The sequence below is a fragment of the Balearica regulorum genome, chromosome 21 (assembly GCF_011004875.1).
Source record: "Balearica regulorum gibbericeps isolate bBalReg1 chromosome 21, bBalReg1.pri, whole genome shotgun sequence".
Lineage (NCBI taxonomy): Eukaryota > Metazoa > Chordata > Aves > Gruiformes > Gruidae > Balearica > Balearica regulorum.
Genome location: NC_046204.1, coordinates 8,861,778 through 8,885,881, shown reverse-complemented (window position 1 = coordinate 8,885,881; position 24,104 = coordinate 8,861,778). Strand labels below are relative to the sequence as shown.

The window sequence follows — 24,104 nt, the reverse complement described above, 5'->3', positions numbered from 1 at the left end:
CTTGAACACTCTTTGCTGCATTTTATCCCATTTTTTTGCTTACACACAGTGCTTCAGCTACATGCGTCCTCCAGCCTGTCCCAACACATATTGCTGTGCAACCACAGAGCTGACTGCCTAGACCACTGCTTCCCTCTCCCACACATCTGCCCTGGCCATCAATTGGGACCACTCTCAAATTGGAAAATGCATTAATAAACCTTGCTGTCGCTCTCATAGCCACATGTGTCAGCTCCTTCAGTCTGCTGGGGAACGCCCTCTGAGCTGTGTTTCGCTTCAGCTGCAGGACATTTCTGTTTCTGTCTCTCTCCCGGATTTGTCCCTAGGCTCAGTCGTGAGTTTGCGGGTCTTCTCCTCTCATCATTCTTTTTCTTTACTTGATCAGAGAAATGTTTGTTGTTTTGTCACAATATAGGCTGTGGTGCCCAGCAGCTTGACGTGCCACAAGCCTCTCTTCATACCTCTAAAGTATGTGTGTTGGGTTTGTGTGGCAAGGTTTTGGTAGCTGGGGGGCTACAGGGGTGGCTTCTGTGAGAAGCTGCCAGAAGCTTCCCCTGTGTCTGACAGAGCCAATGCCAGCCGGCTCCAAGATGGACCTGCCGCTGGCCAAGGCCAAGCCATACAGCGCCTCTGTGATAACATATTTAAGAAGGAAAAAAAACAGTTAGAGAGCTTTTGCAGCCAGAGAGAGGAGTGAGAAGATGTAAGAAACTCTGCAGACACCCAGGTCAGTGCAGAAGGAGGGGCAGGAGGTGCTCCAGGTGCCGGAGCAGAGATCCCCCTGCAGCCTGTGGTGAAGACCATGGTGAAGCAGGCTGTCCCCCTGCAGCCCATGGAGGGAGGATGAGGGGGTGTAGCGATTCCACCTGCAGCCCATGGAGGACCCCACACCGGAGCAGGTGGAGGCACCTGAAGGAGGCTGTGGCCTGTGGGGTGCCCACGCTGGAGCAAGCTCCTGGCAGGACCTGTGGCCCCGTGGAGAGAGGAGCCCACGCCAGAGCAGGTTTGCTGACAGGACTTGTGACCCCGTGGGGGACCCACGCTGGAGCAGTTTGCTCCTGAAGGTCTGCACCCCGTGGAGGAGACTCACGTTGGAGAAGCTGGTGAAGGACTGTCTCCCGTGAGAGGGACCCCACGCTGGAGCAGGGGAACGATGAGAGGAGTCCTCCCCCTGAGGAGGAAGAAGCGGCAGAAACACCGTGTGATGAACTGACCGTAACCCCCATTCCCCGTCCCCCTGTGCCGCTGAGGGGGGGCGGAGGTTGAAGCCAGGAGTGAAGTTGAGCCTGGGAAGATGGGAGGGGTGGGGGGAGGTGTTTTAAGAGTTGATTTTATTTCTCATTCCTCTACTCTGTTTTGCTTAGTAATAAATTAGATTAATCCCCTCTCTAAGTTCAGTCTGTTTTGCTCGTGACGATAATTAGTGAGTGATCTCTCCCTGTCCTTATCTCGACCCACAAGCTTTTTGTTGTACTTTTTCTCCCCTGTCTGGTGAACGAGGGAAGTGATAGAGCAGCTCTGGTGGGCACCCTCAGCCAGGGTCAACCCACCACAGTATGTTTCTTTGCCAGTGGGACATTTCAGTTGTTCCTTGCAGGTCCTAAGGCTCCTCTTCAAGATATTCATTCACTCAGGTCTATAACCTCTCATACAAATTCTCCTCTCTTGTTGAGGATGAAAACTTCAGACAGTTCTTCTACCTTTAACATAAAAGAAACTAATCCAACAGCTCCTCCTGTGCTCTTACAAGCAGCTGATCTCATTAATTAGTTTCTCTCATTTCTAAAACTCTGTCCTTTTATAGCCAAAACTCTGTTAGTGAACCTGTTGACATATCCTCCCATCTAATTCACACTGAGCTGACTCAGTCTGAAGTCATCTTTTAAGAGAATCATAGAATCATAGAATGGTTTGGGTTGGAAGGGACCTCAAAGATCATCTAGTTCCAACCCCCCTGCCACGGGCAGGGACACCCTCCACTAGACCACGTTGCCCAAAGCCTCATCCAACCTGGTCTTAAACACTTCCAGGGATGGGGCCTCCACAACCTCTCTGGGCAACCTGTGCCAGTACCTCACCACTCTAACAGTAAAGAATTTCTTTCTAACATCTCATCTAAATCGACCCTCCTTCAGCTTAAACCCATTCCCCCTTGTCCTGTCACTCCACTCCCTGATAAACAGTCCCTCACCATCTTTCCTGTAGGCTCCCTTCAGGTACTGGTAAGCTGCAATTAGATCTCCCCGGAGCCACCTTTTCTCCAGGCTGAACAATCCCAACTCTCTCAGCCTGTCCTCACAGGAGAGGCGCTCCATCCCTCTGATCAGCTTCATGGCCCTCCTCTGGACTCTCTCCAACAGCTCAAAGTCTCTCCTGTACTGGGGCCCCCAGAGCTGGACGCAGTACTCCAGGTGGGGTCTCACCAGAGTGGAGTAGAGGGGCAGGATCACCTCCCTCGACCTGCTGGTCACACGTCTCTTTTGATGCAGCCCAGGACACGGTTGGCTTTCTGGGCTGCAAGCGCACACTGCCGGCTCATGTTGAGCTTCTCATCAATCAATACCCCCAAGTCCTTCTCCTCAGAGCTGCTTTCAATCCATTCCTCGCCCAGCCTATAGTCGTGCTTGGGATTGCGCTGACCCATGTGCAGGACCTTGCACTTGGCCTTGTTGAACTTCATGCGGTTCGCACGGGCCCACCTCTCCAGCCTGTCAAGGTCCCTCTGGATGGCATCCCTTCCCTTCAGCTTGTCCACTGCTCCACACAGCTTGGTGTCATTGGCAAACTTGCTGAGGGTGCACTCGATCCCACTGTCCATGTCACGGACAAAGATGCTGAACAGTGCCAGTCCCAGTACCGACCCCTGAGGAACGCCACTTGTCACTGTTCTCCACTTGGACATTGAGCCGTTGAACACAGGAACACACGAAGGAGTATAAGAGCAGCATCCTTTTAGGGAGCTCATGCTATATCCTAGCACTGCTCCCAGGCAAGTGTTGACAGGCACAGAAGGGGTGGCCCTGGCAGTGGGGGATGCACTGCTTACATTTTGAGACCCATTTTGACAAAAACCGGGTGGGACAGTCAGAAAACATACCCCTGTTCTGCCAGCAACAGGACTTCTCCATCCCCCGCTGTGTCCAGTTAGGATTGCTCCTGCCACGGCCAGTAACCTTGCTTGTGTTGTCATGCACGTCTGTCCTAGCTGCGAAGTAGTTTGGTTTGAACATCAAGCCGTGTAGGGACCGGAGCCAAAGGGAAGGGAAAGCACACAGCTCAAAATGCCCACAGAGCCTGGACAGAAGGAAAGCACGGGTGTTTTTACCAGCTACTCTGACTCTCCAGGTTCAGGGCTGTACTGCGGAGCGGTCACTGAACTCTGCGACAACCCAAGCCGTGGGACACCATGCACAAGAGGTTTCCTGTTCTTTTGTATCCAAGTTTATTTCTCTTAAGTGAGAATCTACACCCAAGCCATGCCCCAAATCCTCCACCCTACCTCTCCACGTTACAGAAACACTAATAAAGCCATAAAGTCAAGCACTCAAAAGTAATAGAAATTCTAGGTAAAAAGTTCCCCAGAAAAACAGGGATATACAAGATTTACAAAAGGGCTTCACAACACATCCTGTACTGTTTTTTGAGCAAAGAAAATCAGACTTGTTCCATGCATGGCTTGGGCCAGGCACAGAAAGAACCCAGTTGCCTAGAAAAAATGCTGTTACACGTAAAACTCACTCTTGTCTTGCTGAATAAATGTGAAGCTAATGAGGCAGTGACTGTGAGAAGAAAAAGGAAAGCCTCATCTTTATGAACCCTTGGAGAACTAGATCCTATCTCTGCCAGCACAGAGCTCTCGTGCAATGCTGGATGAATCAGGTAAGATGAAACCTCCAGAGGTGGCCACTAATTCCATGTTCATTTTCCCACAACTGCACATGAGACACCAGAGATCTCAACTGCACATATGCCACAGGCCCACCATTTTAATCAATTTAACTTCTGAAATAATTAAGCACTTTTCCATTTGTCTGGAGGGGAAAAACAAACAAACAAATAAACCAAGCCTGAAAAAAGGGAACCCCCCAAGCTCAGTCTACACCTGGCAATTTCTGCCTTATTTTCCTGTGCCACAGCAGGGGAAAAGCTATGCACCCGGCCTCAGCGGAGTGCTCCCCAAATACCTTTGTTACTTGCTCGGAACTTGTGGGCTAAAACAAGAGCACGAAGGGATCCCATAGAGAGGAGAAGGATTTTGTATTCGGAGCAGGGTTTGGAGGCTCTGCAGCAAACGGAGCATGCAGTGGCTGAAGAGAATAAGAAGAAACACTAAATAACACTAGCCCTTCACCAAACAAGACATGGGTCGTGTAGTATATGATGATGCAATTAAAGGTTGTATCCTGTGCCCAAGGAGCACAATCATGATGGCAGAATGGTTTTGGTTTATTGTTGGGTTTTGGTTTTTTTCAATGGGAAGGGAGATAAAAAATGGCTGCATTTGAACTACCTAATTTCATGAAGACAAAAAAAAAAAGAGTGCAGGGAAAAAGTGCAGTCTTTAAAAGAAAGGCTGCACTGCAACATGCACAGGCATATAGGAAAAATCCTAATCTCCTGACGGCTGATGCAGCTTTCACGGCTAGGAGCTCAGGTCCTGGCATCTCCACGCGGGTCTCTGCTGACAGCCGCAATACCCCCAGCAGATGCTGAGTCCTGTGCTGCATTTGCGCCTCCTTCTCTCCTCTCACATCCCCATTCCGGGCTCAGCCACGCTGCTTTCAGAGGTGAAAATTCATTGGCTGCCAGTGATACCCCAGCTGATGAGGACAAGGTGGATGCCTCTGTTGGCAGCACCTCCTTTGGCCCTCCTGCACCAAGCCGCACCAGTACTCAGGGATGCTCCATGCTGGACACTTGGTCAGGGACCGCAGCAAGTGAGCAAGACATTAACTGAGGGACTCAGAGGACGGGCAGAGGTTCTCAGCCCACCTGTTGGGGCTCTGGTCAGGCTCACTCAGAAAGCAGGCATCATTCATGTCACTGAGCACAACAGTGCTTTCCACTCCCTATAATCCTGCATCAGGGGAACTAACTGATGTGACAAACTAGGACAGGAGGTCTGCAAGCTCCCTACTGAACGCAGCATGCTAGGGCACCCTGCAAGTTTCAGCTGCACAGGTGGGGTATAGCCAGCTCCCCCCCAAAATGCAAAAAAAGCAGGTTATACACAATATTTTGTGTCATGGCTTGTGCAAATCAGCATACATAATGCAATTGCCTACAGGAAAGCAATAGTCCTCCCCACCAACTGCTGCATTCAACACATCAAAAAACCAAAAAATCAGTCAGTGAATGTGCTACCCTTGCAGGCAACTGTCTGATAAGAGTTAAAGAGTTAAATCTGGGAGAGTCAAGTGAAAGGTAAGCTGATGACCCCATACACAAGGATGTAATTGGCAAGCAGGCAGCACAGACGCATTAGTGGTTCTGCTGAAACCAAACTCCGCTACAGAGCCTTCTCTGGGCTCACAAAAAGGCATTTTCAGGGCCTACAGAGAGTACCAGGCACCTCCTCTGTCCCAGGCTCCGCTTGCAGGGACAGCCTGACACTGCGCCAGGCAGTGCTCATCCTGGTCTTGAGGCTGACTTCACAGCTCAGCTTTCAGTATTTCCGCAGTTCAGTGCGGAAAGACCTGGGACACACACGTGCAATCCCTGCTGGGCAAAGGGGAGGTGAGATTGCAAACCTCACTCGACAAACCAAGTGGTGAGACGGTGCCTTGCAGACACAGACACACATACCCCCCCCCCGCCCTCAGAGGTTTCCTTAATTCCTATTTTTTTACCCGCTTCTCCGAGGCAGTCAGGAACCCCTCTTCTGCCGCCTCCAGGAACTCTACAATGGGGCTCAGCTGTGTCACGCTTTGGATCAGCTCCTCCCTGCGTCCCAGCAAGCGAGCGGTCAGCGTCTCTCCCTCGTCTGTGCTCTCTGGGGGGAAAAGGATTCAGAAACACAACAGAAGAAACAAGTCAGTCTGAAGGAACTGACAGGCTCCTGAACTGAGTGAGACTCTGTGAAAGATCTAAGTGAATAGCAAAGCTCATCCCAAGCACAAGCAGCAGAGGAAAACCACTTTACTATTCTCTTTAAACTCTATGAAAGGAAAATGTCTCATTTATCTAACAGAGCACAAAGCCATAAAGCAAGCTGGAGGTTAACACCAGGTTTGCAAGGCCACTGCTTTGTGTCAGACTCAAGTAAGAAAGGAGCTTTCAATCCTGAGGCTCAGCTGTGCTCTGACCCACGCTGGCTGCACAGCCATCGATCCAGCCCTCCAGGCAGCAATGGGGAGAGTCCTGTGCTGCCCGCACCCCACTGCTGCGGGACAGAAACACTCCAGGGTCTTGGCCAGCAGGCGATAAACCTCCTGCATCTGAGTACGGATACAGGGTTTCTGGAGACCTGCTTTGCCTGTAAGCTTGCCCACTCACTTTGCCAGACGCTGCACCCGCTTCTCTACCTGTTTGCTGCAGGGCTTCTCCGCTGCCCCCTTCCCTCTCCAGCAACGCCACTCGCAGCTTGGGATTCACATCTTGGAACAGCTTCAGTAAAGATATGAGGGTCTGAGCATCCAGGGTCTCAGCATCCTTCACTTTGCTCAGCAGCTTCTTGAACACCGACTGTTCCCCTGCCTCTGCCAGACAGGCAACCAGAGCCTACGTCAGAACAGGCAAATGCAGGGAAGGTTTTAATAACAGTCAACTGCCCCATACAAACCAACACAAAAAGTAGAATCCTGGGGGTCTTGTTCAGGGAACAAAAAAATCAAAAAAACAAAAAAACCTCCACAAAAACCCCACAGCAACACAAGCTGAGCTCACTACCAGACAAGGTCTTGTGCTGAACTCATGCTCTGGTCTGAGGCCACCAGCCCTGGGAAGGAGGGCAGCAAGCCCTGCCTGCCAGCTGTTATCTTTACAGCAAGTCCCACAAACTGGAGCTGGTTTCATCGCCAAACACATCTTTTCATTTCTTTCCCTAACGGCTGAATGCCATTAAGTCTAAGGGACCTAATAAAACATGGTTTAAACACCATCACTTTGGAAGCCCAAGGTGATAGCAGGCAGAGGATACTAGATTTCACTGCAGAACAAGGAGAGATCACTTGCACAGAAAGCAAAGAGCATTTTAAGTGGGACTTTAAGGAATCCCCATCCTCAAGTCACAACAGAGTTGCATGTCCTAATGAAAGATTTGGAGAGAAGGCACGCAAGCACCGAGTGTCATGGACTCTCAGCACGCCCAGCAATCACATCCAAAATCCACTCCAGTGACCTGAAACAGCAACCAGAGGCAAGCATGCCTGCGCAGTTATGGAAATAAAAGGAAAAGAAATAAGCTGTAACTCTTGCTCCCATTTCCCCGGAGCCCTTTAACGCTGTAAATATTGCCCCTAAAGACACACACTCCCCAGCTCTCCAGGAGAGATGCCAGCCTTTCAGAGCAGGCATCCTTTATTAGAGACTCCAGGGATGCTATAAAAGTACCTTTGAAGTGGAGAGCTTAGCCCAGCTCCAGAGAGAGCGGCCATTTTCTGCTGTCATTGTCATTTTTATTTCTGTGATAAAAAGACTGAATGCAACTGCTTGGGGCCGCACCAGGGGGATAGTGGACTTGCTTTTCCTAGCAGGTGTAAATGCTCATATATCAGGGCAGCGTGACAGTGCAATGACCTATTGCAAAGAGTATCCACAGAGGGGAAGCTGCAGGAGTCCCAGCTCTTACCCGCTAACGGCATTTTTCCTGCCGAACAGAGAGACGTGGACATGAAGGGCTCTGTTATAAAGGAAGAAAGGAGATGCCACAGATGTGCTGAAGAACAAGCTTAAAAGGTATTTTTTTTTAATGCAAACATTAATTTGTAATGAGACTTGATAACCAGATCATGTTTGTTCTCAAGGTTTGCATGCCTGGCCCCTTCCAGATCAAAACGATCCTGTAAAACACAAAATATCTTGACTTTCACCGTCCTAAAGGTGCTCAGCACCCTGTCAAATACACATTTTACTAATGTGGATGAAAAGTAAACTTGCATTGTCACAATATTTTTTTTTCATTTTAAATTTTATTTTTTTAATTACAGTCAGCACAGCATTGGTACCCAGAGCTCCAGATAACATCCCTTCCTCAGTGCACGGTTTTGGTTAATGGAAATGAGTTTTCAGAAACTGAACGGCTCTGCTATTTATAGTCTCTTTCCGGAAGACCTTTCCTTGGACACGTTGCTCAGTGGGAACAACAGCCTTGAAAGAGCACACAGTGCCTTTTAGACTTACTTTGAAGCACTAACAATTCCCAAAGATCCTGGAAAAAATGGAGAAATACTGATATTAGCTGGAATCCCAGCTTCCACTTAGTCATAATATGCCCACATTTTACAGCCTGATCCATTAGGTTTTCACTGCTGGGACACTCGCAAATCCCTTCATGGCCAAATTGGCACAAATTAGCACACATCCAGCTTCCAGACTGGAGGAAAAGATGGGCTCTCTGAGCAGGGAATCCTGCTCACCAAGATCTGGCTTAAGCTTGAGGTTCAGTGTGCATTGAGAAGTTTGGTCCTAGGTGAGGGTGTCAGTTCTGTTGGCCACAGCACTCCTAACTCAGTACCACTGTGGTCAATCACCACAAAACAGCCCCCCCCCAGTTCATCTCAAACCTCCCCATGTTCACGGCAGCCCCAAGGCAAGCTCTGAACAGGAATCGCTGCAGATAATGCCACAGGAGGCAGGTCTCTTATCTCCATGTTATCTCCACATCTTCCACATTTTTCCAGATTTCTTTCCTAATACAATCAATTCCTACACTGCTGTATCGCTTTGCCCCACCCAGGATCTCTTGCACTGTTCCATTGCTCCTCATTACTTTCTACTGCTTCCAAAGTACCTCGCTACTTTGGGTAGGAAGATGCACGAGGCTGCTCATGCTGAGACAACCTGCTTTTGAAACGTGCAAGAGCTGAGTTAGTGCTGTATCCTCCCAGCCAAACGCTCATCTCCCTCCTCACACCAACCCACAACACTCCTCGTAAGCCACTGTCTCCAGGACTTCTACCTCCCTGTCCAACATAATCGTGAGATGACGTTTTTCTGGGTGGGGACAGGGATGCTTGAAGAGCAGCTGGCGGATGGCTCCGGGGGTCGGCTGGGCTGCACTCAGTCGGTGTGCCATCCTCAGGGATGTCCTGACACATGGAGAGGAAGGACCTCAACCAGGTGGGCAAGTAACACACATCCCACCCAAGAGTGCAATGGCCCATAACTGAGACTAAAGAGGGATGCGGGAGAGAGGGAGGGCAGGTCAGTGCAGCCACTAGCCCAGTTGGCCATTAGCCTCTTCCCTGCAGGGGGGAGAGCAGGGCTATGGCTTTTCATGCCTTACCCACACTCCTGCTCCCACCATCAAAGCACAACTCAGCAAAAAGCCACTTTAGTGACTATTACTGAGTGATCTCCCTGAAGCATCAGCTTTAGAGCAAATGCAAGCACCCAAAAGATGGAGGGCAGGAATCTGCAAGAGATAGGCTGGACAGCCACAGGGGTTATAACGGGTGACAGAAGCAGCTAGCTCCCTTGAGACCCTTCTCTCTCAGCACATCCAGCTACAAGACTGACCCCTGAACGCAGTAAATCCTGTGCCAGTACGTCAATGCCCCACCTCCATTCCCCGAGGAGAGCTGCACCGGCCATTTGGCGAGCTCCCTGACCAGAGGAGGCTGGGCACCACAGGCAAACCTCCAGAGACATTGTCATCAGTCCTCTGTGAATGCAAGTTGCTTTGGGGTTTTTTTACTGGTTAATTTTTGATGTGCATAAGGTGAAGAAAATACAAAAAAGCCACTGGAAACCTGCACAGACAGAGCCACTGCCCACAGGGTCGGTGGCACAGACAGCACAGAGACTGGCTCTACACATCTGGACCACAGAGAAACTCGTAGGCTACGACCGCACCATGAAGTCAACCAACTATCACTGTGCATACAATAACAGGGAAAACTACATTTCCATTTCTGGTGCAGAAATCTGAAGTGCCTTTTTTTTTTTCCAAGCCTGCATTTGTACGTGACCCCAGTACCAGGAAGGCTCCGTGGAGAACGCTGACCCCTGCTCGCTCCACAAAGCGGGAACAAAAGCTCAGCCCAAACTTCCACACAAGTACACTGGGGGGGGGGGGAAGTTCTCCAGCTCTGCCACCATGACATAAACCCCTCCCAACCTATCACTCCTAATCAGGATGCAGAAGATAACAGGAAACTTCTTTCTTCTGCCGCATCTAGAAATCCCTGCAGCTGCAAACGAAGGACGACAATAATTGGACAGGCCCATAGGCAATGGAAATGATCCACAAACACAGTGACATTTATTCTACACGGGAGAATCAACGCTCCCCCACTTCATCTGAACCCAGCAGTAGAGGGAACAAATGAGCTGTGCAATAATTTGAATTGAGTTTCTCTAAGAGAGCACAGGAAGATAAGACTTGACACCAGCAAAGCTCTTCTACGCTTCCCCAAATTACTGCAATTTCGGTCTTGTTCTCATTTCCAAGCAGGTTTCATCCAGGCCAGAACCAAATTAGATAGGAATAGTTTATGCAAGATACAGAGAGAGACTCTAAAACAAAAACAACCCCAAAAATCACATCTCCCTAAACAGAGAAGCAACTCATCCGCATTTTTCAGCCCAAGGAGTGGAACGTAACATCAAGCTTAGAGAGAAGCAATAATTCCCACAAAAGCAAGCCCTGCACCGCAAACCTCCTTGGGGAAAACCCCCATGACCTAACAAATCTCCACTGTAGGAAATAAGGCAGCAACACCGGAGAGGAGCAGACAGGAGTCTTGTGGGGAATGAGGCACCCATGCAGGGACGAGCTCATGAGCAAAGGAACAGAAATACAGAGGCTACGTCCAAGGCAAAATGCCACTGAAACGAGAGGAGCCTGAACACCAGGACAGCCCTGGTGTCAACAGGCTTGCAAAACCCCCACAAACACCCGCAAGCCCCCACGCTGCCCAGGCTTTGCTCTCCAAAATACATCACCACTTGCCTATAGAGATAAGTCACCCACAAAAGGCTCCTGAGTAGAAAAAGGATGTGCACAAGGGATGGGAGATCTCCCCTGCAGCATGGCAAGCACGCCCAGCAAGACTGCTTAGTGCAAATAAACAGCACCTCACCCGCTTCCAGACTGACTCTTACTTGCCCTGAGGCACCTAAGAGACTTCAAGCAAATGACCGGCAAAATAATACAAAAAAGGGGAGGGAAAAAAAACAAAAAGGAGAGAGAAGAAAAAAAAAAATCCATCGATGTCTATCACTGGCACAATCTCAGCCTTAATTACGCATCCCGAGCTGGGCTCTTTGGAGCTGAACTTGCACTTTAAGCTTGACTTTAAAGACATACCGCTGTGTTCCCCCCCTCCGAAGAAAACACCAGGGCCTTGTGGGAAGAAGCTACTCCGTCTGCTGGAAAAAGAAACCAGGCTCGGTGCTGGTGACCACAGGTCCTGCTTGTCCCAGAGGGGAGCTCAGAGATGGACAGATCTGGCTGAGCCCTTGCTTGCAACGGGCTGCAGTCTGTCCCCGTCACTGCCCTGGGGCTGACGCTTTTCATGCTTGTCACAGCGGAGAAGTGATTTTTCAGGAAGGCTTAAAGAAAATCCATTTCTCATTTATTCAGCGTTTATTTATAGCTGCAGAAAAATTGTCCAGCTGCCATTTTGTGGTCAGACACCCAAACTGTCTCTGAGCTCCACAACCTTTCACTTGGCTCCTGGTCTAACAGCTCATTTGGGAGCACAAAGGGCTGGGCAGGGGTCTGCAAACCCCACCTGCTGGGTCTTGGAGGTGCTGAACAAACATGAAACAACAGTTACTGCAAAGCCATAGAAAACGGGGCTGTTATGCAGAGCAGAAGCAAGGCAGCACGCCTGCCTGGGCACTTTGCAGGTGCAGTTCTGCCCTGTGACCATGGATGCAGCACAAGCAGGCAAAGGAAGGCATGCCAACGCGGGTGATACCTGCCGCCGTGGGTGCACAGAATTGCCAAATGCCTTCTGGCAGTGCCCATCCACATCGCACAGCACCCTCCCCAGCTCTGTTTCAATTGCCAAGGTGCAGAATAGGTAAAACCTTACATCTGAAATATTCTTCTGATCAGGGTGACGAACAAACATACAAAAATCTAATCCTTCTCAGGGCGCACAGGCACGCTACGAGCAATGCACTCACGGGTGCTTGTCAGCCCAGCCAGGCTTGGGCTTGCTGCTACAAACACGAATTAGGACCCACATCTCCCTCCTAAAGCCCCAGAGATGTTAAGTTCAATACCATCAGGAGGGTCAGCAGCAAAAGGAACACAAGCTTCCTTCCGTGAACATTTCAAGGCTTGTCAGAAAAGAAACCTGCACTCCTCGACTCAAGGGAATTCTCCTCCCTGCTGTCATACAGATTTTTTTCTAATAAACATGTTGTCTTGGGTTTTTAAAAGCAGAATGCCAGCACAGCCCAAATGTCCCATGTCCCATGGTCACACCGGTACTGGAGGGACCCAGTGACTTGAATCCAGACAGCTTCCTGGCCAGCAAGCGCATGGGAACTGAGACAGCATCGCGTCCGCAACCTAGGGAACAGCACTTCTCACTTTAAAAGGTCAGCTAACCACAGAGCCACTGCAGAGCCGGCAATAAGTCACACTCTCATTTTTCCACATACAGAAAAGGTACATGGAGCCTGAAAAGAAAAGGTTCATGCAGCCTGGTATAAAAAACACTCTATCAGAAACAGCTGGGGTGAGGAGAGCAAATACAGTCCCATCCTCACTCCAGAGCAGCCACAGCTTTTTTTGCAGACCCTGTGATCATGCAGCAGTGTGCAGCCCCAGCATGGGTGCCCTCCCGGAACCACCGCAATCGTTTCCAAGCTCCGTGTCCTCCTGCACTGCTACACCAGTACAGACGTAACCTGCTGTTTCTGTGGTGGCTTTGAGCCGGTACGACAGCTGGTATCTGGCTATCGTTGTTCATAGCACAGAGTATCCTTCAGATTTAACAAAGCACCAGACTCAAATATCCCCTCCAACAGTAACTCGAGCATCATTCATCAGTGATGACTGCTTTTAAAGTAGCACATCGCCAGGAGAAGCGCAGCGGGGCGGCACCCGTAACCCCCCCCGTAACACTCCCCACGAGCAGCCTGCCATACGCAGAGCGGAGCAGATGCTCCACAGCAAGTCCTCGCCAAGGGCTCAGGAATCATCTATTTTGGGATCTCATATGTCAGACGTTTACAAGTCAATACAGCTCCCGAAGCAAATGCCATAAACAGGAGAAGAGAAATCAGCACTGGAATGCTTCTACAACACAACGAAGATGTCTTCAGGGCACGACATACATTTCTTTACCTACGCGCACGAGCAGCTTGCTCTTACAGATGCTTCTCTCCAGGGTGTTGTTCAGGTGAGCACGTGTTGCCCTTCAAACAACCAGGCACCAGGGCCCCAGTTGCCCACAAAACAATTTCCTAAACAGGGCAAAAACTATTCTAGCCCTCAGCAGGGTGAAAAAAAAGCTTGTATCATTTACCCAAGGAAACACACCTACCTCCTTTTGAGAGGCATCAATTTCTCTGCACTCTTCTAGTCTTTTCAGCACCGTTTGGGCATCAGAAAGGGCCTCAGAGAAAATACTTTCATATTGAAGAAAGAAATCCAGTTTATAGCTTTTGCTCTCTGCTGCTGTGTGAGAGAAACAAGATGAGTTATTTGCTAATTGAAGGGATTCACAGAAAGCATGATGTGATTGAAAGGCATCAGTTTGTAACCAGCACATTGGCTGTAATAGGGAAACTGTGACTCACAAATCCCTTCTAAAGATATCACGCAGCCTGGAGGGAAAATCAACAGTTTATTTAACACCAGTTATAAATGGACCATTTATGTTAAATCCAGTACAGCCTCTGTTTTCCTCCCATGCTGAACAGGAGTTTAAAGGATAAGGTAGCATTAGCAGGCAACTCTGTTCACTTATTGTTATACAGATTGCCTTATCAACCTCATGTTCTGCACTAACGCAGATTGCCCGTATGTCAGAAGAAATCACATGCATGGGTAGGAAGAGTTTTGTTCACTACAGCTATGGTAAAGTGGTGAGAGTGAAGCAACTGCAAAGGCCAAAGGAGAGTGTTGCACATTGCCAAAGGAAGAGAGTCCCTGCATGTACATGTTGCTGCTGCTCCCAACCCAGGGCAAACTAAAAAGAACAAACACAGAGGAAAAGATCCCCATAAGAGGAAAACATGAGCCAACGCAATTGCAAGTAAGAGGCAATGCTGTGCCCAGACCTGTCAAGTCTCACCTAAATCCCTTGCTCCTCCTTTCTCCTCCAGAGGCTCAGCAAGCTCCTCTTCTGCGCTGCCACCTTGCTCAGCACAGGCAGGCCGATCAGGACGAGAGCCTGAATCCTCCCGGAGGGATCTGGAGTCACTTGGCATCGCATCCTGGTGAACCCAGGTGTGATTCACGGTAAGTTCCTGGCTAGGAGGAGAAACATCTGCTTCCACTTCTGCTTCTACAGGGCCAGGAGAAAGGGAAACTCTCTGAGAAAGGAAGATATCTGGTTTTCCTTCGGCAGGTTTTTCAGACTGGGGTAGGTTATTAGCTTCAGCTTGGTTTCCAGATGAGTCTGCTGGCTGGCCGGAGACTTCTCTCACTACCCGGTCCTGAGTTGAACAGCTGATGAGGTCCCTGAGGAGGTTTTTACAACTAACAGCCACATCAAACATCTGCAGACTATCTGCCACCGAGATAACTTTGGTGAAATTGTGTTTCCCCAGTGGGAGTTTGCCACTGTACATCATCTCCAGCAAGAGCGCAAACTCCTCAGGGGTCACCACTGAAGCATCGATGGAGATGGTGTCCGTGCTGTCCAATAAGGATTTAAAAAGCAGACTGGCAGCAGCCAAAACCACCTTGTGCGCTCCAAAACGAACATTCCCAATGAAGATGGTGCAATCACAGAACTGCTGCTCTTTGCAGAGAGTGTGCAGCTGCTGCAGCAGCTGTTTGCTGTAACTGGGAAGCTCCATGGCACCAGGGTCTCCTGGCCTCCTCTCGCGGTGCTCTCCACACCACTTTCACACAGCCCAGCTAGCAAAAAACCAAGGGATCCTGTTAGCACTTTGCTCAAATAGTAGCAAGACAGAAAGAGTAAGCAAAAATTACTTTTCAGTGTACACCACCTAGTAGCTTACTGTGCTGCAGTTCTGTGGTTACAGCAAGAAGAGGCCCCCATCTGAACTCACATTCCCCAAATTCAACAACTTACCCCACTAAGGCTGAAGAGTCTAGAAATGTTCAAATATAAATACTTGAGAAAGAGCCTGGAAATGAGTATTGAGTCCCAGAAGTTCTAAAAAAGGAGAAGAGACTCCCTGATATGCCCCTGACAGAGCTCAGGGAGCTGTGAACATTCTTCAGATCAATGCTGAATTCAGTAGCTGGTTTCAGAAAGGGCAGGTGGGGAAGCAGTGCAGGAAGACCAGTTCAGACCATCTACCAAACACAGAGGAGAATCTGAGGTATTGGTTTTGACCTGCAAAGCACTAAGTGGTTTGGGACCAGTTAATTTTCTCCCCACATCACTACTAAGATGAGCAGGGGCACGCAAGTGGGAGACAGAGGTCTGCTTGCAGCCCAGGGACTTCAGCACCTCCCTTCTCAGCACACCACAGTCCTAACTCATCGGTTTACAAGTCTCTTCCCCAAGCTGTAATTTCTTGCAGAAGTCCACAGCCCTAATCCCATCTACCAGAGCATCCCTTTTGCTTCCCCCTCCCCCCCACCCCCGAGTGCAGAAGGGAGAACAGGTAGGACATCTGCCAACAGAATTTTATCAGCAGGGCATCTGGAGTTTTTATCTAAGCTAGATAAGATAAAGATGTTACTGCCTTGTCTACACTCTAGGATGCCTCACACTGGTGCTGGCAATGATGCTGAAACAAAACAGCATGAGCACTAGAGGAAGAGCACCTGGATGGACACGATTTACATGACCTTCAACTGCTTAACATCTTTGCACCCAGCTTCCTACTCTCTTGTAGAGAACAGGAGTAATATTGTCTATCATCAGGGCACAAGCTTTAACGAGCTGATGCTCATACACCATGTTGAAGCGCTGCCTCGCACAAAAGCGGGCTCAGAGTAACTCCCAACTTGCACCAAATTGCAAGTTGCAAGCAGACGCTGGGCACAGCTGAGTTGGCCCCTCTGGAGTTCAGACGTTGTGGGAAACAGGACCTCCTGCCCACAGGCAGGCAGGACCCCAGCTGTCCTTCTGCACAGCACTGCCTGCGGCGGCTGTGGAAAGACAGGAGGAGACAGGAGACATCACATCATACCACAGCTACAGAGGGCTGAGCAACTGGTTGGTGGATACGACCCGTGCATGAGAGCAATCCTGCTCAGCCAAGAGCACCTCTGTGCTTTAAAGATGAAGTACTGTGTAACTTCCTTTTCAATCATCAGGGTAAGATCACAGATGGTTTTGACACCACCTCAAAGCAAAGGTGTCATGCTCCCCATCTGAATACCTTTGAAGGGAGAACACAGGGTAGGTGGGTCCTTTTCTGGGAGGCAGGGAAACCTAAGGAGTCACTGATTACCCCCTCCTGCTCCCCAGGAGCCAGAGCTTTTCTGGGTGCATTGCTACCAAAGGTGTCTCATCTGCAGCTCATCTCTGCTGCTTTGCAAGTACCAGGCCCACCCCCTCACCTGTGTACAGGGCAACCTGCACTTCCAGCCTATTAAACACTCAGGCTCTGCTATCCTCCCACGCTGCTGTAAATCATGAGTAACCAAGCTGCCATCAGCAGAGTTGCTGCTGGTCGTGGGAGAAGAGACTCATTTCTTTTGCCAGGCTCAATGTAATAGCAGTTTTAGTCCACCCACTCCTTCCCTGGAGCTGAAGGACTTCCAGTATCTGAGATGAAATTGGGTCTGCTGGTTAAATAATAATAGCTGTGGCTCCTCCTACAAAAGGACAAGCAGGAAACATCGATGTCCTGGAAGAGATGTCTGCTCACTTCGCCATGAATAGCCTTCTGCAGAAAACCTATTGCTTCCACTGAGGCAAGCTGGAAGAAGTAGCAGCACCGTCTGCTCCCTCTATTCCTGGCAAGAATATAGAAGATATATTTGCCTATGACAGCTCTAAACAGCAAAGCTTTAAGCAGCCTAGCAGCACCTCCCCTTCTTTATTACAGCAACTCAGAGCACTGGAAAATGTGTCCTGAGCAATTAGATCAGATATATTCATTTTAATACATTTTACTTCTTTAATTATAGGGACCCAAAGATCTGCCAAAGAGAACAGATATTTTTTAAGGAGGGGATGGCCAAGACCATCCTCAAGGCAATTGCCCCCTACTTAGAATACACCTCAGGCTTTTATTCGAAGCTTACAGCCAGAAGGGACCACCAGCACTCTGATTTCTCATCCATCACTGCCTCCCAGACTTCCGGGCTTAGGAACTTGGGTTTGGCTAAAGCTTCTCCTCCAGCAAGGTGCCCAGTCAGAAGAACCAATTTTTAGGGGCAGTACCCTCTACTGCCATAGTTATTTACACTGTTAAATGACGTGCCTGGTTTCTTACCTGAATTTGTCTGGCTTCATCTCCCAGCCATCTTCTAGATGGTTTTGCGGAGATTTGGTTGGGGGACTGGGCCGAACTGGGAATCTTTCTGAGAGCAGGTAACTAATACTTCAGCACTGATAAGTGCTTCCAGAGTGCGAGCCATCAGCCTCTGCCAGCACCACCGGTAAGAAAAAGCCGTTTGTCACTTTTTCAGCTTAAAGCTGCTTCTCTGCATCCTCTTTGGAGCCAGGGTCACTGGGGATGACTTATGAATTTCAAACTTAAGGTAAAACATGGTTGAAGCAGGCTGCTTCCAAGGCCTCAGACACCCGACCTGCACAAGTACTGCCCTCTTCCAAAATATTGGCTCACTTGAGTCAGAAGAGGGGACAAAGGAAACAGATGTTTGCTCATCTCAGCTGCACTACAAACGGGCTTTGCAAAATTAATCTCTTGAGGAACATCAGGGACATCTTAAGCCTCGTCCTGCCAGCTTCCCAGGGAGAACACCAAGGTGGCTTAGGAGTTTTCATTCCACTGACTTCCAGCGAAACTGGGAAGTCAATCAATTTGAGCCAAATTTTCAAAAGTGCCTAAAATTCCTAAAGCTCTACTTGACCACATGTTGATAAAAGTCCTCCTGTCGTCCTCACACAGCAGGCATCATCTGTGACTGCTCTGAGGAGACTCACTTCAGCAAAGCAGCCCCTTCTTCTTCTGAACCTCCCAAGTAGAGGGGGTCCAGAATGTGTCTGCAGCAGATATTTACCCCCCACTGTCCAATTCCAGCTCTTTCCTCCTTTTCCCAGGTATTTCTGTCCTCAGATACCTCCACAGTTTGAGGGGATCTCATCTTTTTCTTTAAGCTACATTAGAAGAGGAAAAGGATGTCAATAGCACCAAGGAGGAGGAAACAGGAACACCCAACTCTATGTACATAACTGAGAAGGAGTTTCCAAATTAAGTTACTTCTCTTCATTATTCATATAATTACTTTGATCCAGATTCAAGAGATTCAAAAGCCATCCATGTCACTGGGTTCATCAAAAGATAAATGAAATTTAGGACTGAGCACTTTAGCAATTAGACACTACAGAGATAGGTGCTTCAAAGACGTACAGATGAGACCATCCCTCCCTTGCAGCTTCGAGGCTGCCACGGCACCTTCACACTGTCAGAAAGCCCATCACAAGGCAAGGAAAGAATTTCAGTGCCACAACAGCCTTAGCAAATGTCCTGGTTCTGGCAAGGATAGAGTTAATTTCCCAAGGAGCCAGGACAGGTGACCCAAGCTGGCCGGGGGCTATTCCATACCATGTGACGTCATGCTCACCATAAAAGGGGGCTAGTCGGGTAGGGGAGGGGCGGCGCGGTTCTGGGACGGGCTGAGTGTCTGGTCGGTCGGTCGGTCGGTCGTTGGTTCGGTAAATTGTTCTCTGTTATCACCCATTGTTAATATTTGTTATCAGCACTGTTGTTGATTGTTTCTTCCCTCTCCCTTGCTGTCCCAGTAAACTGCCCTTATCCCAACCCTCGAGGCTTTTGCCATTGGTTTCTTTCCCGTTCTCCTCCCCGTCCCGCTGGGGAAGGAGTGAGTGAGCGGCCGCGTGGCGCTCAGCTTCCGGCTGGGCCTAAACCACGACAGCAAAGGATCCTCTATGCCATAATTAAGGGCTTTTACAAGCTGCTGGTCAATGCACATGTTGACATTAATAAAATAATGCCAAAACCTACTTCCTGTATCAATTAGGAGGATCCCAGTGGCCAGCTTGAAGAGGACTGAAATTATTTCCTGGGATGCACACAGAGCAGGATTTTTTTAGCTTTCAAAAACCAAAAAAAATTTAAGAATAAATTATTGCTGCACTGCCAAGAAATTAAGCAATACCATCATATTGGCTTTGAAGGCACAAACCCACAGCCTTGTGCTCCCTCTGCTGCCAGCACAGTGCAGTGCAATGGCAATGGCAGCAGAGAGAGAATGAAGATTACTAAAAGCAATCTGCATACCCGCTGTAAAAGTAGAATCAAGCAATTCCTAAGCAAGCTCTAAAAAGCTAAAACAAAGCAGGCAGAAAAAAAAAAAAAAAGTGGCCAGAAAGAGACAAGGAAAATGCAAGAATCCAACTTCTCTGTCTTAAGTAAATGCCACTTCTGTTAGAGCTGATCGGAGGCTCTCACAGGAGCTAAAATTCGAAATAGTCACCAAAGCAAGCCTGGATCCCAGCCCAGGAAGGCTCCTTGCCCCTGGAAGACGAGCTCAGCCCATCACTGCCCGTTTTGCACTTACTCAAAGGCTCATTTCAAAAGACTCAAGAACATCAGTAAATGCAGCAGGACAGAAAGCCGAGGCTTGTTCTTTCGTGTTCCTTGGCCCTGCAGTCCCTTGGGTACGAGAGCAGCCTCCAAGCAATGGGCAACTTCCTGGTTTTAGCTCTGAGGAGTTAAGGACAGTGACAGCCTTAAATCAGAATCTGAATACTTTTTGTGTGTGTTTACCAGTTTCCTGTTTTCTTGTTACTAAGATGATGACCTTGCAAACAGGGTTATTGGAAAGCCAGAAAATCATGTACTGCAATTCAATTTTCTTACCTCTCCTGCCAAAAGTAATTCAGACTTTGAAGTGTGGAAAGGGGCTGAGGGGTCATTACCTTTCTCTGGGGTGCTCCAAAGGGCCAGAGCAGGCAGCTCTCCCAGGGGATAACGTAAAAACCAGTACGAGGAGCCAGGGCACACCAATTTGTTTTTCAATCTATTTTATTTCAGTTCAGAGCATCGGCACAGACAGATAACAGAGGGAAATAAGCAACACTTTGACTAAATTCAGTGCTCCACAGTCTCTAAAGGCAGCAGAATACACCACTCAAAAAACATACACTTTAGCTATCTGTCTGCACTGATGCTCTGAATGGAAATATAAAAGATGGAAAAATGAATAGGTATGCTCCAACTCTTAACAGCAAGCTTTCCACTACTCTTCAAAGTGAGGGCTGCTGCCAATTCCTCCTGCCCCAATGAGAGCACAAAATCACGCAGTGGAAAACCAGCACAAAACCAAAGCAACAGCCAAAGTTTGCTCCAGTCTCTGCTCGTCCATGTCTCGCTATGCCCAAAAACACTGAAAGTGCTAATTACATTTTGCAGGTTCCCATAACATCCTCAAAAAACAAAAGGTGGACATCTGAACTCATTTTTAGGTAGGTTTACATCAGAGAAGATTGTGTGTTGTAATTTATTAGTGGCTTCTAAAAAAAAAAACAACACACCATACAACAAAACACTACTTTGACCAGCTTTTGCAATCCATTTTGGTGTCAGGAGAAGTGCAGAAGACATTTGTTCCTACACCCAAGAGCAGACAAGACACAACGCACCCATAAGGTGCCTTGATCCCTCTTCAAGCACACGGGGGGGGGGGGGGAAAGCTTTAAAATTACACTTTTCAAGGACGGTCTGCCCAAAAAGGGACCTGATTCCCTCAGATTTGTTAGCAAAGTACACAGAATTACTTTGAGCTGAATCTATTGAGACAGAAAGCCAGGAGGCACCTGGACTTCCACCACTGCCACCTTCTCCTTCAGGCCTCCACAGCCCTGAAACTCCATTAAGGCAAAAGGAACTACAACTACTCTTCAAACAGGAGCGCAGCTGCTTTAAAACAGAGATAGAGAAGGATGCAGCAATGTAAAAGCCTAATGGCATTTACCCCAGGAAGCCAACTCGCTTCCTCCATCTCCTGGAAGACTTAATTGCCAAGATGTGGTCTGGGAGATCACAGACACATTTTCAGCACCTTCTTTAAGCAGCACGTGATGGCAGTTAACTGAAAATATACTGGAAAGAGAGATGAAACAAGAGCGAATGAGCAGGCTGGGGTGGTCGGATGGGAGAGGACCTCCACTCTGGTACTCCAATGGGCTGTTCCTGCATCACCCCATCCTTTGACTGGCATTGGAAACTCAAATTCCTCCACAAACACAAGACACTTGGTATTCTCTTAACCAAAAACCTGCAGAATCATGCTGCCTCATGTCATATCCAGGCCGATAAACCATGTGTGCCAGCCTTCCTTTCCAACACAGGAAAAGAAATTACTCCTGAGACTCACCTACAAGCCTGTCTCTCTTCAGGGAGGAGACGGGTTTTATCAGCACATTGCCATAATAAATCTAACCCAGCCTGGGAAAGGGGCTGCCCTGCTCCTCCCTGCAGCAGCTCTGTCCGGCTGGTGATCACACAAGAAACTGGATCAGACCATTGATTTCTTGGCAGAAAAAAAAAAGCTATTTATTTGTCTCTTGATGGCTCAGTCTTCCAACTGATCATCTCAATGAACAGACATAATTAGTAGTCCACAGAAAAGAGAGGAATCTGCTGTGGCAAAAGGCGTGGAAGAGCAGGGTAATTCCCTTCCGTGCCTACCTTTAGAAAAACCATTCTGGAGAGGTTCACAGCTTCTGCCCACGCAGGGGCATGGGCTCAAAGAGGCCCTAAAGCACACCTTTGGGGGAGCGGTGGTATCCAGGTGACAGGCTCTGGCTCACAGGTACAGCCAAAACACTGTGGGAAGCCTCTTTGCTTTTAAGTGTAGGCTGCAAAAGGAAAGAGCCCTGCGATATCCACGGCAGCGATGCAATCAGCCTGCCCCGTTCGGCAGTGCTTTAAATGAGAGGGACCGCGGTCCTGCACTTTGCTGGCCACCCGTGGAGCGCCCACCCAGCGCACCGCGGCCTAACACAGCCCTCCCGAGGGGATCCACCTCCGGCCGGGCTGCAGGCAGGGGCAGCCCGCAGGTTCCCTTCAGCCTCCCTGGGCAGCCTGCCGAGGCTTCGCAGGAGCCGGTCCCTCGGGACGGGGCAAACCGCCCGGGCCCTGCCGGCCCCCCCTTCGGGCACCGAGGCCGGGCCCGGCGGAGAGATGCCGGAGATGGGGACAGCCCGGTGGGGGTGGAAGGGGACACACAGTCCGCCGGGACACCCCCGGGGTCAGCCCGCAGCAGAGGGGCCGAGGGAGGGAGGGAGGGAGGGAGGGAGGGAGGGAGGGAGGCCCGGGCCCGGCCATCCCCAGAGCCCAGCGGCCCCCAGGCCCCGGCCCGGCCGGCGCCCCCGTCGCCATGGTTACCTTTATTGGGAGCGGCGCGGCGGACACGGCGCGCGGGAACAATAAAGCTTCAACAACAGCCGCCCCGCCCCCCACAGGGCCCTGGGCCGCGCGCCGCCATCTTGGGGCGGCACATGACGAGGGACCTGGGAGGGGGCGGTGGCAGCTGGGCATGCGCAGTTCTACTGCGCGCCCTCCCCGTGCGCGCGGACCCCTCCTCACCGCGCCTTCCCCCCCTCACAGCGGCCGCTCTGAGGCAGCGATCGGCCACGGCCCTCACCGGCCTGCGCCCTGCCCCGCTGCCTCGGGCGGCCTCGGACCCCCTCGGTTAATAAAACATCGTCCCCGTGGGGGTAGAGCCGGGGCTCGTTTCCTGAGGGCGGCGGTGGCGGTGCTCGGCCTTGGGCGGTGGGCGGCTGTCTGCGAGGGGCCTGCCGGGCTGAGGCGGGGCGTCCCCGGCAAGGGCGAAGTCTGCTGCTGGGACCCATGGGCTGGGCGACGGGAAGGGAAGACTTGGGCCTTGCTGGGCCTTACTGAGCCAAGGTTATGGGTGTACTTCGGGGGCGCCGGCAGGGGACCGGGGTAGAGGGACGCGGTGCTGGCAGCGGGTCCTGATCTTCCCTCTGCACCGTCAGCCACTTGCCCGGCCACTAGCCCTTGGTTCCACAGCCACGGCTGGCACGGCTGCCCGGCCCTCCCGGCGGCCATCTCCCTGTGGTAGTGCTCCCCTGCGCCTCCCCGTGCCGCCCTGAGGGCAGTCTGGCCAGCCTGCCCGCAGCCCGGGGCTAGGAGGTGAACCGGGGAGGGGGTCACAGGCAAGAGACCCCCAGGGTGTAGGGCTGGCCCCAGGAAATGCGAGGGAGAAAGGAACTGCACGATCCTGACAGATTTTGGCTGTATTTTGCATGAAAAAAAAAAAAATGCCAGAGAGTGCAGGGAGCAGCAGAGCAGGTTCAGGCACTTCTGTGTGTATTCCCAGGCTTGGAAGGGGGCTGTCTGCTGCCATCTATTGATGGACCGAGCGGGAGGCCTGGTGAGCCGGCTTACTTGCATGAGCAACAGCTAATTTCGGGATAAATGCATGGAGGTGGCGAGAATCATACCTAGCTTTGAGACCAGGCTCTGTGTGACCTGGTAAAGAGCAGCAGGCAGGGCCCGGGGTTGTGGGTCCAGCGACTGTCAAATCGCCTCTGCTGGGATGGGGATGAAGTTCTGGGGCTGGCATGTGGTCGGGCAGATCAGCTTGCAAACAAATGGGTATTAATTAGAAACCTACAACGTCAGGATGAGACCTGCTTTGCTCTGGG

General features: G+C 50.2%; 1 protein-coding gene across 11 annotated transcripts in view; it reads right to left on the bottom strand.

Annotated features, from left to right (window-relative positions):
- Window positions 1-22,942, bottom strand: part of ZBTB40 (zinc finger and BTB domain containing 40) — a 45,197-nt gene extending 22,255 nt beyond the window's left edge. For 10 of the 11 annotated variants that reach the window (XR_012838580.1, XR_012838579.1, XR_012838578.1 and 7 more), the window contains exons 1-5: window positions 22,819-22,942; window positions 14,421-15,211; window positions 13,668-13,801; window positions 6,525-6,720; window positions 5,850-5,992 (exon numbers count right to left, since the gene is read on the bottom strand). Coding sequence is in view for 8 of the 11 variants with exons in the window: in XM_075773384.1 (XP_075629499.1) it covers window positions 5,850-5,992; window positions 6,525-6,720; window positions 13,668-13,801; window positions 14,421-15,150 (1,203 nt within the window). In the remaining 3 variants the exon portion in view is untranslated. The remainder of the gene's footprint in view (window positions 1-5,849; window positions 5,993-6,524; window positions 6,721-13,667; window positions 13,802-14,420; window positions 15,212-22,818) is intronic. The other variant, XM_075773386.1, reaches the window with a different exon arrangement.
- Window positions 22,943-24,104: the final 1,162 nt, after the last annotated feature.